This window comes from Hyla sarda, chromosome 3 (genome assembly GCF_029499605.1).
Source record: "Hyla sarda isolate aHylSar1 chromosome 3, aHylSar1.hap1, whole genome shotgun sequence".
NCBI classification, from domain to species: Eukaryota; Metazoa; Chordata; class Amphibia; order Anura; family Hylidae; genus Hyla; species Hyla sarda.
The window spans coordinates 112,123,335-112,139,809 of NC_079191.1; the positions used below are offsets into that span (position 1 = coordinate 112,123,335).

General features: G+C 39.3%; 1 protein-coding gene across 2 annotated transcripts in view; it reads left to right on the forward strand.

Annotated features, from left to right (window-relative positions):
* Positions 1–16,475, forward strand: part of LOC130361627 (transmembrane 4 L6 family member 4-like) — a 33,350-nt gene that overhangs the window by 5,040 nt on the left and 11,835 nt on the right. The window contains exon 1 of one of the 2 annotated variants that reach the window (XM_056564862.1): positions 10,566–11,117. The exons of the other annotated variant lie outside the window; for it this stretch is intronic. Coding sequence (XP_056420837.1) covers positions 10,944–11,117 — 174 coding nt within the window. The 5' untranslated portion in view covers positions 10,566–10,943. Of the gene's footprint in view, positions 1–10,565; positions 11,118–16,475 lie in introns of those variants that run through there. 2 annotated transcript variants of the gene reach the window in all.

The window sequence follows — 16,475 nt, forward strand, 5'->3', positions numbered from 1 at the left end:
TTAAGCGTACTATAGCGCATTTTTCTCCCCTCATAAGTGCATAGCACATACTTACATCTCAGTGGTGTACTATTTTGTTCCTGTGAAAGGCCAGGAAAAAGTACTCACGGGCTGGTGTTGTACACAAATACTTTTTAAAACGTACTGTAGCACATTTTTCTGCCCTCATAAGTGCATACCACATACGTACATCTAAGTGGAGTACTATTTTGTTCCTGTTAAAGTTTCTGGGTCCTAGATGCTGTGAAAAGCCAGGAAAAAGTACTCACCGGCTGGTGTTATACACAAATACTTTTTAAGCGTACTGTAGCACATTTTTCTCCCCTCATAAATGCTAGCACATATGTACATCTAAGTGGTGTACTATTTTGTTCCTGTTAAAGTCTCAAGGGTCTAGATACTGGAAAAGGCCAGGCAAAAGTACTCACCGACTGGTGTTGTACACAAATACTTTTCTAAGTGTACTGTAGCACACTTGTCTGCCCTCTAAAGTACATACCACATACGTACATCTAAGTGGTGTACTATTTTGTTCCTATTAAAGTCTCAAGGGCCTAGATTCTGTCCAGCCAAGAAGTGGAGGAGACATCTGTCATTTCCTCCGCTAGGCAGGCAAGGAGTGATGAGGAGAGTGACGTGGGAGGTGGTGTTGCCAGCGTAAAGTTTTAAGTAAAGCGGCTTTTTCTCCCCATGAAAAAGTGGTTGCCATGGGAGATTTCAACTATATTATATGGCCATCAATTGATTCTACCTCCAAGACACAACACACAGAACCAACAGCAGTAGCACGAACACTTTAATCTCTATGACATATGGAGGGTGCAATATCCTACAGAGTCCGATTATACCTTTTTCTCAGCCCCCCCACAAAACTTATAGCCCAATAGATTACTTCCTCGTAACTAACCCACTGTTGAAGGCATCAATATCATCTGAAATTAAAACTATATCATGGTCGGACCACGCACCCGTGGTACTGACAATCAGAGATTCCCTTGGAGTACCAGCACAACGCCAGTGGCGTGCCAATTCTCATATTATTAGAAATTTTGAGCTAAAGGAGCAATTAACTCCTTGAATCTCATCTTATTTAGATCAATAAAGGATCAGTATCTACAGAGTCAACCCTATGGTGTGCCTTTAACCCCTTAAGGACTCAGCCCATTTGGACCTTAAGGACTCAGACAATTTTATTTTTACGCTTTCGTTTTTTCCTCCTTCCCTTCAAAAAATCATAAATCTTTTATATTTTCATCCACAGACTAGTATGAGGGCTTGTTTTTTGCGCAACCAGTTGTCCGTTGTAATGCCATCACTCACTTTACCATAAAATGTATGGCACAACCAAAAGAATACTATTTGTGTGGGGAAATTAAAAAGAAAACCGCAATTTTGCAAATTTTGGAAGGTTTTGTTTTCACGCCGTACAATTTATGGTAAAAATGACATGTGTTTTTTATTCTCTGGATCAATACGATTAAAATGATACCCATGATTATACACTTTTCTATTACTGTTGCGCTTAAGAATAATCGCAAACTTTTTAACCAAATTAGTACGTTTAAAATCCCCCTATTTTGAAGACCTATAACTTTTTCATTTTTCCGTATAAGCGGCGGTATGAGGGCTCATTTTTTGCACCGTGATCTGTACTTTTTTATTAATATTATATTTGCTTATACAAAACTTTTATTACATTTTTTATAAATTTTTTTTTGGAATAAAATGTTATAAAAAAAGCAGCTATTTTGGACTTTTTTATTTTTTTACGTTCACGCCGTTCACCGTACGGGATCATTTACATTTTATTTTAATAGTACGAATATTTATGCACGCGGCGATACCAAATATGTATATAAAATATTTTTTTTACACTTTTGGGGGTAAAAGAGGGAAAATGGGACAATTTACGTTTTTATTGGGGGAGGGGGGTTTTCACATTTTTTTTTACTTTTTTTTACTTTTTTTACTTTTATTTTTACACTCTTATAGTCCCCATAGGGGACTATTTATAACAACCATTCGATTGCTAATCCTGTTCAGTGCTATGTATAGGACACAGCACTGATCAGGGTTATCGGTCATCTTCTGCTCTGGTCTGCGGGAAGGCAGATCAGAGCAGAAGACTCCCGGAAGACAGCGGAGCCAGGGGACCTCCATCTGCCGTGCAGGATGATCGGATCGCCGCGGCAGCGCTGCGGGCGATCCGATCATCCTGTTAAGTGATCGCGATGCTGCAGATGCCGTGATCTGTATTGATCGCGGGTGTCCGCCATTACCGGCGGGTCCCTGGCTGCGATCCACAGCCGGGACCTGCCGCGCATGATGCCGGTATCGCTCCGATGCCCGAGGTTATGCTCAGGACGTAAATGTATGCCCTGGTGCGTTAAGTACCACATCACCAGGACGTACATTTACGTCCTGCGTCTTAAGGGGTTAAAGCCTTGCTGCGAGGGCAGCTTATAGCACAGACAGCACACCATAGGAAACACACTCAATATAAAAAAATTTGAACTCCCAAAAAAATTTGCAGCCCTACATAGGCAGAATAAAATAAACTATACCTCGGAAACAGCATCATCTATATCAGCCATTACGGCAGAACTTCACAATTTAGATCTATATAAATTCGACTTGGCTATTAAAAATATGAAATTAAATAGGCCGGGCTCCTTGTTCGCTCGACAACTTAAATTAAGAAACCCCCAGAATAAAATACAATACTTAGATTTATCATCAGGAGAAAGGGCACAAGACCCTCAGAGCATAGCGAATGGCTTTGCAAACTACTATCAGGAATTGCACAATTTAAAAGACAATAAAGAGGTACCCCAGCCTTCTATAAAGACAATAAATGCCTTCTTAAATAAAGTATCTCTACCAATTTTATCTGAGGAGAGAAGTAGTGCTATAACCTCTCCTTTTACAGCAGAAGTGGAAAAATGTGTACAGCAACTGAAAGCTTCTAAAGCACCGGGCCAAGACGGTATAATCAATGAATTTTACAAAACACATATTAAAACATTACTTCCACATCTAGTAGACCTATTCAACCATATACTCAACACTAGCAATATAAACAAAGAAGGTGCTCCAGGACCTAATAGACTCAGACCAAGTGGGTTTTGTCCAAGGGAGGTAAACCCTTGATGGGACTAGACGCTTTTTAAATGTCATCGCAAAGGCAGTGGCCGATCGAGTGCCTTCTCTGCTCCTATCCCTGGATGCGGAGAAGACATTCGATCGGGTACACTGGGGGTATATGGAGCAGGTCCTAGAAAATTCAAGATACCAACTAAATTAATCTCTGCCATTTTGGCCCTGTATTCCTGCCCTTACGCCAGGGTGTGCATTGGGGGGGGGGTCAAAATCCTTTTTACATCTCAAACTGTACTCGGCAGGGATGCCCCTTGTCGTCTATCCTTTTCGTCTTGATAATAGAACCCCTGGCACAAACAATCCGAGAGTGTCTAGAAATTAAGGGTATAAAAGCAGACACCACCACTCACAAGATAGGACTCTTTGCAGATGACATTCTCCTATCAATTTCTGAACCCAGCCACTCATTAGCCCCCTTAATGTCCATATTAGATCAATTTTCTAAAATAAGTTATTATAAATTAAACATATCAAAGTCAACAGTTCTACCGCTGTTTTTTGATATGACCACAAGAGCTGAATTGATCACCAAGTTCCCCTTCACATGGGCAGAAGAATCGCTTACATATCTAGGCATAAAATTAACTGCTTCTCCAAAACAGTCAGTGACTACTAACATAAAGCTACTGAGTACTAAACTTCACGCAGATATAAAAAAAAATTCTAAACTGCCTATTTCTTGGGTGGGGCGGATAGGAGTTGTTAAGATGGTATTATTACCCAAAATATTGTATTTGTTCCGTAACCTCCCCCTTAAGATTCCTCTGGCTTCTATTAAAAAATTGCAAGCCATACTTTTAAAATATATTTGGAAAAATAGTACTGCCAGAATCTCTTCCGAAATATTATATAGAAATATAAGCCAGGGAGGCCTAGGATGCCCAAACATCAGGGACTATTATTACGCAGACCATCTAACTCAGGTACAAAGATGGTGGCACGATGACACCACAGCAAAACTGATAAGTATAGAAGCATACTTAACAAGTTCAATATCTCTAAACACAGTCTTATGCCAAATCATGATTAATAAAAAAAACAATACCAACCATGAGCCCAACAGCCAAAGTAAGTATGGAGACCTAAAAATATAATAAACAATAACAGGTATGATAATATCCCAACAATATCTATACATAACTTACTGCCAGATATAGATCTTTCGCTTTGGATTAAAAAGGGAATCATAACTATAGGACATATATGCAATAAGGGTCATTTATTAACATTTGAACACATCTCGCAAAAATATACATTGCCCCCACATGATTTCTATAAATATTTGCAGATTCGCCACCTCTTGGCACCACATAAAGAAGAATTACAAAAAACGAAAAAAAAACAACGTTCGAAAGGTATTTTTTCCTATCTAAGGGGGTAAAGGTGCTATTTTGAAAGCATATTCAGCTAGCATATCCATCCTACAGGACAACAGACCTAAGTTCCAGGCAAAGTGGGAAAAAGATCTAGCTATATAAATTATATACTTTGCCATCTAGCCTGACACATTGTGTGTCACACTTGGAAAGCTCTTGAAAACATATGTACCGTTGGTACCTTACCCCAACCCGTCTGGCAAAAATATACCAAAACGAGAACGGGGAATATGCTGGAGATGCAGGCAGGAACAGGGGACACTTATACATATCTGGTGGAACTGCCAATTGATACAACAACTTTGGGAAAAAGTTAGCAATTTGTCGAATAGAATTTTAGGGAAACAAATAGGATGGGGCCCAGAGATCGCCCTCCTAAACATTGGTCTGGAGGAACTCCAATATAAAGATAAAATAATAATCTTTCATTTACTCTCTGTAGTACGATCAGCAATAGCAAAAAATTGCAAGTCTTCGAACGTCCCTAATATAACAGAAATCCCAAATTCATTAAGCCATGTATGCATAATGGAAAGGCTAAGACTGGATAAAATGTTATTAGATACGAAATTAAGAATATGGGATAATTGGGTAAAGGAAATAATAGAGATAAGAGCGGTTTAGAGCAGTTTAAAGTGATGCTTTCAAACATGTTACTGATATAGAATATATTTGGAAATGAGAGAGAATGGGACAGAAGGGAGTATGAAAACAGGTGCGAATGTGAGTACGCTGGTTTGTTTGGATCAGTTTGGTAAGTAAATGAGAATGAGTAATTGTGCCCTCCCGTTCCCCCCTTTTCCCTCTAGTTAGTAGGTTGTATGTTTGTATGTTGATATGTAATACTTGAAATGTACTTTAAATTAAAATCTCAATAAAATATGATAAAAAAAAAAATAGGGGTCAGAAGAGGACAATTTTAGGCACACTGGTTTTCATACAAAAAGTTGTAATTTTTTAAAAGTAGTAAAATAGAACAAAACCAATATAAATTGGGTAGTGTTGTAATCATATGGATCTATAGAATAAAGATAAGGTGTTATATTTTTTTTACCAAAAAGTGTTTTTTTTCTCCCTTCAAATAATTTACATATATATATATATATATATATATATATATATATATATATATAATTTTATTTATTTATTTTTTTGTTTCACTGTAGATTTTGTGGTACAATGAGTGATGTCATTACAAAGTACAAGTGGTGGCTCAAAATACTTTTCTTCCATTATGCCTGGGCTGCCAGAATCTAAAAAAAACAAACGGCACTCACCTGTCATAGCTTCCTTGGTGCCTCGGTATCACCGCTCCAGTCCTCTGCTGCAGTTTCCTTCCTGGTTGCCCCTGGTCAACATGTCACAGCTAATCACTGGTCACAGCGATGTGCCGCCAAGTTTGGTAATAAGTAAAGTGACAATGTGATGCATAAAGCCTCAGCACCAGGATGAAGACCAGTGCCAGGGTTCAATGCATCACACTGTCGCTCAGCCTATTGCTGCCCTAGGCTGGTGATTAGCTGAGCTGCAGTTTGATGCAGTGACCATGGGCAACCAGGAGGAAGACAGCAGCAGAGGACTGGAGTGGCGATGCTGGGACACCAAAAGAGCGAGGCCAGGTAAGTCCAGTTTGTTTTATATCATATCAGCCAGGGCATAATGGCTGAAAAAAGATCTGGACACATCTACTTTAAGGGGTTTTCCCAACCAGGGTGCCTCCAGCTGTTGCAAACTACAACTCCCAGCATGTCTGGACAGCCAAAGGCTGTCCAGGCATGCTGGGAGTTGTAGTTTTGCAACAGCTGGAGACACCTGGGTTGGGAAACATTGGGTTAGGCCCTAAAGGGTACTGCGGGTAAGGAAAATGTGTCCCACAACCCTCAACCTTTTACCCAATTAAACTTTTATCCCCTATTCTTTGGATAAAGGATACATTTTCCTAACCTGAGATACCCCTTTAAGGATGTAGTAATTAGGTAGGAACGTGGGTGGGGTGGTTAGGTATGAGGGGCCTGGTGGGGGGGGGGGGGGGTTACCTATATGATGGCACTGTCAGGCTTTATTGGGGTAGGCAGGTGGGGGGGTGGTAGGTAGGTGGGGTGGGGGGGGGGCATTTAGGCTTGGGAGGGCCAGTAACAATATTCTTTCCCACCCTGGTAACATCAGACTGTTGCTGTTTGGTTGATTTCTGGCTCAGAAAAAAAATACGGAGAACTCTATGCGTTTCTTTTTATTTAATTATTTATTTATGTGGTTAAAAAATGCATAGGTTTCCCCCTGTGGCGGTGGGTACCGCAGAAATAATTGGAGGTTAGCGCTAGCTGTTTTGGGGGCTAACACTAAGCCCAGGCTTAGTAATAGATTAAATTTATTTTTTTTAAACACAACACATTGGAAAAATTATTTTATTTTAAAAAGCACTCCCCCACAGCCCTCGTTAGCCATTTTATTAAAAGAAAAAAAAATCAAGTTAATCCGCACTAGTCCACCGAATCCACCGTAATCCTCTGCATTTACAGATCTGAAACTAGAAGAAAAAAGAAACACAAAAAATGTTGGGACATTTTTGGTGCTCTACACTGGGGAGAGCACCCATAGTGCAATGTCTTCCCAAATAGAGAGCCTCCAATTATTGCAAAACTATAACTCCAGCCTTTGGCTGTCTGGGCATGCTGGGAGTTGTAGTTTAGCAAAAGCTGGAGTTTCCCTGTCTGGGAAGACACTGGCAGAAGGGTCTATTCACATTATACAAAACGTACAATGTGAACAGAGCCTCACACTTAACAGCCTGGCTCCCGTCTGTAGCTCCACCCCCTAATGATGTCATCACTAGGGGCAGAGAGAGCTACACAGACCTGGTGTGAGGTGCAAACTTGCGCCCCATGCAAAATTGCTTTTGCTCCTCCCCTCAGCTCTCCGAAGATTTCCGAAGCTAGAGCTGGGGGGAGGGCAGAGCGAAGACAGAGCAGAGGGAGAGACGACATACATGCCTCCCTCATCTCCCCTCCTTCTGCTTCACCTGCCTTCAGACAACGCAGGTTTGCACGGGCAGAGCTAAGGCAGAGCAGGGGGAGATAGGAGGTACATATGACTCCCTCCTCATCTCCCCTTCTCAGCACCGCCTGCGTTCTCTGAACGTAGGTTTGCATGGGCTGCGAGAAGGGAGTTATACTATATGTACCTCCTCTCTGCCCCTGCTCTGCCTTAGCTAAGCCCATGCAAACCTGCATTTCCCCAAAAAAACTTATGGAAATCATCCCCAGTTCTGCACCTCCCTCCCCCAATCCTGGATGTAGATTTTGACAGCTGTGAAAATCTACATCCAGGGGGCTGTATGAGCGGGGCTGTGCACCTCCCTCAGGAGGAGAGGGCTTCCCCTGAATGTAGATTTTCACAGCTGACAAAATCTACGTCCAGGAGCGGGGCTGTCAGAATCTACGTCCTTCCTCCTGAGGGAGGGGCGAGGAGGGAAGTCTGTACAGGGCTGAGGGAGGTGCAGAACTGCGTCCTGCACAGCTCCACCTTCCCCCTCCCCTCGCTGTATGTTTGGAAATTTCTGGACAGATGAGATGAGGGGCCAACGCAAAATTGCATATGACACAGTTTTACACCTCACACCGGCAGTGACAGGAGTGAGAGAGGTAAGTGGATGTCCTCTTCTGTATACACTATATACAGCTATATACTATAAACACTATATGCCCAGCAGTGTAAGTTAACTCTTTCCTTGCTGGGCTGGCGCATAATCACAAATGTAGGATAGCTTTGATCAGTGCAATGCATACACCAAAATGCAAAAAATGATATTGTCTGTGTTCTTAAGGCCAAAATAGGCTGTGTCCTTAAGGGCTATATGAAAATAAAAGATTCTACTACCGGACGAAGGAAATGTCCACAGCAATGACCCATATCGGTTACTGATTTGCTGAGTGGGTATTCCCAGTGTGTCAAAATGAGGCAAATGGAGTTCACAGTAAAAATGTATAAATATAGAAATTATAAATATATGATTGTGTCTCAATCATAACAGACAGAGCAATAAAACACTAAAGGGAACTACAACTTTAATTAATTCCATAAACCGTGCCAACCCCATTTTGATTAAAAACAAAGAAACTGGAGTGACACTCAGTGCTCGAGCCCAGTGCTCGAGCCCCCTACAACCTCGCAATTACCACCAATCCTGTCAGAATATCACTTTAATAATTTGCATTATGAAAAATGCTAAACATTTTAAAAGAAACTTAAAACTAGTGTAGAATTGCTGTTTTTTTTTCCCACTACCCCCGAAGACAATTCAGTAAACAAATTCTATGCACCTCAAAAAAAGCTTTTGGGATGTAGCAACACAAACATGACACTTTCCGTAAAATGTATTTTTATTGTGCAAAAGTACTGTAACATAAAGAAAGAAAACCTTTACCTATTTGGCATCACTAATTTTGTACCAACATGCAAATTAGGGATAATATGTTTTACTCCATAGTAAAAGTAGGAAAAACAATAGCACCATTTTATTAATTATTTAATTTATTTATTTATTTATTGCATATCCTTTCAAGAAAAACACAGATAATGGCTAATTAATTAACTTTGCACAATCCATATGTTACTTGTAACAATATTACCTAGCGATGGATTCCATCCTTGCTGCCATTTCTACCTTGTTGCCTTTTATGAACTTGTTCTAAAAAGTTCCCTTTGGCAAGAAATGATCAATGTAACTCCTCACTCTGTGTTTCCACCACTGCAACTATTCTTCCTCCTCCTATACCTTGTTTTTATTATGACAGGGAACATAAGGCCTGTTGTTTTTTTTTTTTTTCAACCAGTGTACACTTTGCATTGTGTTCCTGGCAATTATGCTCAGATTGTGCCAAAATGGCCAACATGATCATGTGTCTCCCTTGGAAAGCTGTTGCCTGGTCATTGACCTAAATGGAGCGAAGTGTCAGAGTTGTATCATCATTGCATGTTTTCCTGGCTAGGTTCCAGAAAGTTTTGAAGAACCTAGCTGTACTTCCTCTGCAGCCCCTGAGACAGGGAGATTCCATGGTTGGTCTGTATGCCATCATTTTCTGTATATTGAATTCTAAAGTATGTTGGAGTGAGGCTGCTCTGCTGGTGACTTTATATGATGATCTGTTCACATTTACGATTTATTGGCTGGTTATAATCTCCCTTCATTCTTTAATTACCTTATCTTCACGTCTGGGAAATATCTCAAGGATACTCACTCTTCAGTATCCTTACTTAAGTCCAGCCTTCAGAAACAGCACATATCTGTTTTTACAAAAGAGAACCCATTGTTTGATCCAAAGGCTGTGCCTGCATTCCAAGTGTTGGGTGGGAATTGGAATATCCCCTTAGGAGTAACTCCCTTTTCCAAATAGAGCTGACAGATTCCTATTAAATTACCAATGTAGCTAATGATTAGGAGATACAAAATGTTCATCACTAAAGTATTTATGGGCTAGATGAAATTAATAAATCATTCGGTTGACAAATAACTAAGAACTGTGGCCAACCTTTGTATGCCATTCTGTTGGATGAAATTCAATAATATTTTTTCAAATTCACTTGAATTCATCAATCTTAGTGGGTTGCTTTAGAAAATTATTAAAACATGAATTTTGATATTATAAAGTAGGAAATAAAGGCTTAATGAAATAAAGTAGGAAATAAAGACAAAAGTAAAAAAGAATATATTGCTGGACTCAGAACTGCTATCTCTTTACAATAAATCTAACATTTTAATACAAACTGTCTGGTGATGATGATTTCCAGGGACCAAAATCAAAAATGCTTGGTAAGTCTCCAGTCATGCAGTCACATTTGCCTGTATTGTTTAAAAAACAGATGTTGGCTACCAACATTTTGGTAAACTATTTGTGAACGTGTAAGGACCCAGCTATAATAATTGGAGTATTTTTTTTTCTAAAAAAGACATTACTGTTTCCTTTAGTTTTTCTCAGTTTCTATACTGTTTTTATATTTTTATCGAGGTACTAAAGTTTCACTTAAGAATTTGTGAAATGTTTACAAGCCTTTTCATACATCCGTCCGTCAATCAATTCCAAAATGATGTCTTTGTTGAATCAGCACTAGCATTACAATTGAGCTCTGGAGATAACATTATCATATATTTATCTTGTGAACAAGGAACTCCAGTGCCAGTGTCCTGTGTGTTTGAGTAGAATATTAACCGGGTTATTAGTTGTCATGACAAATTATTACCTTGAACATTATGTCATAGAGTTTTATTCATGGGATATGCACCATATAAATTGGGAGGTCACCGTAAAACCACTGACAATAGCACTACCTCCCAGGGATTACGTTACATTGAATTTTCATCGGCCAACACTGAACCAGTTGAGGAGCTGATTACCAACTTGTATTTTGAAGATGTGCTCAGGAAAATGTGCAAAGTGCTTGGGTATTACCCTAATCCCTCTCGCTATTCTGTCTGTTTTGGCAAACATTTTGCTTTTTTTCCCAGCTGGAAAAGTTGCAGAGAAGAATGATCATATCACAACAGAAGTCTTTTATCTTGGTGGACTCTTGGGTTCTGGTGTTCTGGTGAGTATAGTCAATGTGACTTCTAGAAGTCATCGTATGGTCCTATGATGTCCACCATGATCTGAGCATTCAGGAAACTGTTAAATATTTATTCTGCTGAGCATTTCAGAGTGCAAGATACTTTTGTTTCCAAGAAAGGTACATTTTATCACTTCCATAAAAAGATGATATAACCGATAATGGACAGAGGGGGTGGTAGATGTTTCATACCTACAACAATGTTGGTTGCTAAGTGTATTTGTGCCCACTCCTTGTTAGTCTTTATTTTTGCTGGAGATCTTTCCAAAATGAAGTACAACTAATATTTTGACTGAAACAATAGGAACCTGGAAATGAATGTAGTAGAAGTCTCCTATTTTTACTATCTGTTCATTTTTGGATGGTTGCCAACCTTGGTTAAATGTAATCATACAGTACTGGACAAAAGCTTAAATCAAGTGTGGAAAAGAAATCTGAAAAATTAGATTCCTTCCATCAGGGAGGCATCGGATTGGCTCCAAAATGTAATTCTGAAGCAGGAAAATAACCCCAAAGATATAGTCAATGATTCTCAGTGTAAAGAAGAGTCATAAAATTGAAGAAATGGCTCCCATAGAGCCCTGTTCTCAATATCACAGAGTTTGTCAGGGATTACATGAAGATCCAGAAGAATCTAAAGAAGCCTACACATACAGATCTGTGCTTAGTTCTTTAAGATGTGTGGAACAACTTCTAAAATCTGTGTGCAAGTGCACCGAGAAGAATTAATGTTGTTGTTATGCAAAGGGAGGTCACACCAAATATTGATTTCATTTATTCTCTTCTGTTCATTCACTTTACATTTTGCTGACAAAATTAAAACTTTTATATTTATTTAAATCATTCATACTTTGCAGCGTTTTTTCCACACCTGCCTAAAGCTTATGTACAGGATAAAATACATTAAAATATTTTAACAATCTAAATCTAATAATCTATATCAAGATAGAGAGAGAGAGAAATTATTACATATTTACATGTTTCATATATTAATGTATCCAGTATATATATATATATATATATATATATATATATATAGCCATGAAAAGTCTTAAAGATCTTAAAACATAAAAAAAGCCTGAGACAGCAGAGTGAAGTAAAACAGATAAATGTTATTGCTCTCAGAATAAAATGTTCCAGATTTACATGTAAATTGTGACCTATTTGCAGGAGTAAATGTGCCTTAGTGAGACCAAATATTAAAAAATAAATAACATTTCTGTATCGCGACAAAAATAACCATATTCTTTACGGGTTATTATCTGTCATATAATACTAGTGCATTATATGGATACATCCTAATAACCTGCTCTTTAAAGGGGTTGCGCGCTGCCCTGACTTTCGGAGCTCCGCTCACAGCGTCCGGAAGTTCATTACTCCGAACGCTGTGTGTGGGCTTCCGTGTTCGCGGCCGCCGGGCGTGACGTCACGCCCGGCCACTCGTGATGTCTCGCCCGCCCCCTCGTGACGTCTCGCCCGCCCCCTCTACGAAAGTCTATGGGAAGGGGGCGCAACCGCTGTCACACCCCCTTCCCATAGACTTTGGTAGAGGGGGCAGGCATGACGTCACGAGGGGGCGGGCGAGACGTCACGAGGGGCCGGGCGTGACGTCACGCCCGGCGGCCACGAACACGGAAGCCCGCACACAGCGTTCGGAGCAATTAACTTCCGGACGCTGTGAGCGGAGCTCCGAAAGTCAGGGCAGCTCACAACCCCTTTAACACCTCTAGGGTTTACATCTGTTTAATGGTTTTAGTTGATATAGTGTGATAGGTTATGTGATAGTTTATAGACTGTGATGTAATGCTGAGTCTGTCATATGACAGACACCAATGGTGCCAAGCAGACCACATTAACCTAAACTCAGGCTCATTGGGTTATGCGTGAGCGTCCATTGTTTTGACATTAAATATTGTACTGTGTGTAGTGTTAGTTTTTTCATACAACATTATAAAATTTGCTGGAAAATTCTTGTTCTGCGTTCAGACACAGATATAAGCATAGCAGGGGCACAATTCACATCATGTTTGTGTTGAATTATCAGCATGTAAGCAAATACATTTTCTCAATACATATGCTCCTATAAGAGATGGGCGAATCAAAGCTGGCAAAGTGGAATTCCTTCCGAATTTCATGAAAAATTTGATTCTGAACAAACACGAATTCCCTCACACTTCATGGTAACAAATCACTTAATTCACTAAATTTTGTGCGGGCGGGGGGCTAAAATGGTGGCTACACATGTGAGGACATGGGGCAAGGAAGTGATAGTGATTCTGATAGTGATGCCTGTAATTTGCATGTCATACTGAATAAAGCACACTCCCTATGCGTGCTAGGACATAGCTAAGTGTTCTACACCCCTATTGAGGCTCTCTGTAGCCCTTAAATAGCCGTTTTTAATAGAGATTTGCCGCAAATATATTCCTATCAAACCAAATTTTTTCTGAAAATTCGGCGAATCGGCCTGATCGAATTTTTTATTTTTATTTGCCCATCTCTAGCGCCTATGTTCCTGTAGACTTTAACAGGTGTGTATACTAAATCTATACCTTTGGCATAATGTAAACACATTTGCAGTGTGACTTTGGTGTTCGTGAAATGTGTTGCATCTTTTTTTTTGCCTGCTTGCTTTGGGCAACATTGACATGCTCACAGTAGCCATGATTGATCTGATTGACTTCTGGTCTTTTTATATGGGCAGACCAATGCCCGATACAAGTGGCAATCTAGCACAAAAACTCTCGTTCAATGAGCATTTTAGGGTGTGTTCACAAGTTCAGGTTTTAAATTGCAAATATTAAATGCAAAGCCAGGAACAGATAATAAAAGAAGCACATGTATAAAGGAAAGACTGAGACTTCTTCTTTTTTCAAATCCATTTCTGGCTTTGCACTCATTTGTGAGGACCTGTGGTAAACCGCCCAAAAGATTAGATTTTAGTGTCATTAAACAGAATAGTTTGCCCTGATCAAACACTTTTTAACAGTTTCTTGATATGACCTTCTGTTCTCAAGATAGTTTATAGTTTGTCTGACAATATAGGAAATGAGTCAGATGGGCATGAATTTAATTTTAACATTTAAGGACATGGCCCATTTTGGCCTTAAAGGAGTACTCCACCCCAAGACATCTTATCCCCTATTCAAAGTATAAGGGATTAGATATCTGATTGAACAGGGGTCTAGCCGCTGGGACCCTTTGTGATCTCCAACCAGCAGAATACTGACCTCGGGAGGCCATGGTCCTGATGTCACGCCCCATTCATTTATGGCTATGGGAGGGGCGTGATGGCTGTAGTCCAGCTGTCTAGGGCGGAGTAGCCCTTTAAGGACACAATCAAATTAAATTTAGCATTTTTGCTTTTTCTCTTCGCCTTTTAAGAGGCATAACTATTTTATTCACAGACCCATATAAGGGTTTGTTTTCTTAATGCTACCAATTGTACTTTGTATTGATACCTTTCATTTTACCATAAAATGTACAGTGCAACAAAAAATAAGTAATTGTGGGTGGAAATTTTTTTATTTTTAATTGATCGCAACATAAATATTCCATACACACAATGTGTTAAATAATTATAATCCCAACTCCTCCCCTAGTCCCTCCCTTCCCCCACAGGATGGAAAAAAACTTAAACAAAAAAGAAAAGAAAAAAAAGGAAAAGATCAACTAGACCATTTTTCCAAGGTTTTTTCTGCCGAAGTAGTTTCCTTCTAGAACTTCTCCCCTCTATGATTTTGTATCTTTTAATTTTCTTAACCAAGTTTACCCATGCTTCAAAGCTTGGTTCTTTTTCTGAGAACCAGTTCCTCAAGATAATAACTTTAGTGCTCAAGAATAACTTGTTCTGCAAAATGCCCACTGTAAAGTTGAGTGTATTCGAACCCAGGATTGCTTCCTGGAATGTGAGTGTCCCTGCGTCTATTATGATAATTTTCTTCTCTAGCTCAGCAAATATTTTCTCCCAATATCTCTGGATTACTTGACATGCCCATATCATATGATAGAAGTTGGCATCCTCTAAGTTGCATCTCGGGCATATAGAGCCATACCTGTATTTAAACCTTATTAGCTTCTTGGGCATGAAATGCAGATCACGTAAACACACGTATTGAATTATTCAAAAGTTTGTGTTAGTTATAACCTTATTAATATTTTTAAATGCTTCTATACACTGATCCGTTTCTAATTATATTCCTACTCTTTCCCTCTTCTTTTTAACTCTATTACTTCCCTCCCTACCTACCACTCCCTTAAGGGATTTTTTAAATATAGACCATGCACTTATCCACTGTTCCCCCCTTAATAAAGCAGTCAATAAAAGTGTTTTCCATGACTTGTAATATGTTTCGGTTAGCAATTGCGTTATCCGCCTGTGCCAACTGTATCAACCACAGATTGTGCTCTATCCCTAATTTAAATTCCTTCTGCAACTCACTATATTCTCTCATAACAGATTCTCTCATAACAGCGTCTTTATATAAATTATTTATACAAATCAAACCCCTTCTTTTACAAAACCCTTCTTGCCCAATCTTATCAGACTCTTTCAGATTCTAATTGTTCCATATAGGTGTACAATGAAGTGAACTATCAACCCTGAGTAAGTTTTTTTTAACCATAAACATGCTTTACTAAAAATCTCCATAAATGTGAATCCCTTCCCATTTATCATATTAGGGTAACCTGACTCCAATAAGGAGAAGATATCGATATAGTTATAATGTGTACATTTTAAACAGTAGTGAACTATTGGTGCCTGTGAGAATTCTAGCAATAAAATACAACTTAAAATTGGGTAAGCTCAACTCTCCATCTTTCTCATGTAAACATAGGACTGTATATTTAAGCCTCCCCAATTTGCACCCCTGCAAATATTCTATGAGTATTTTCAAAAATGGATCTCTTGGGTATAAATCTTGTTTGTTCTTTGTTAATAAGACCCTTTATCAATCCCTTTAGTCTCTTAGTGAGAATTTTGGAGTATATTTTAGTTCAGATCCACATTCAGCAGAGATATCGGTCTGTAGGACTTGACTAAGGAAGGGTCCATATCAGGGGTCAAGTCCTGGAAAAAAAGTGTGGGAACTCACCTACAATGTCCACTTAAGGGCTGGTACTGCTAATGAGAACGGTGTTCCTGCTGTGAATAAAGTGCAGGAACTCAGTTCCCACACGTTCCTGCTAAGACTATGTTAGCCTCTAGCATTGATTGTAGTAAAAGGCCTGTCTCACATGATTTAGTGATGACTTGGTGGAAAATAGGGGTTAATACATGGGCGAACCTTCTATAGAACTCAAAGGGAATGCCGTCCAGGCCTGGTGTTGTAGAATTTA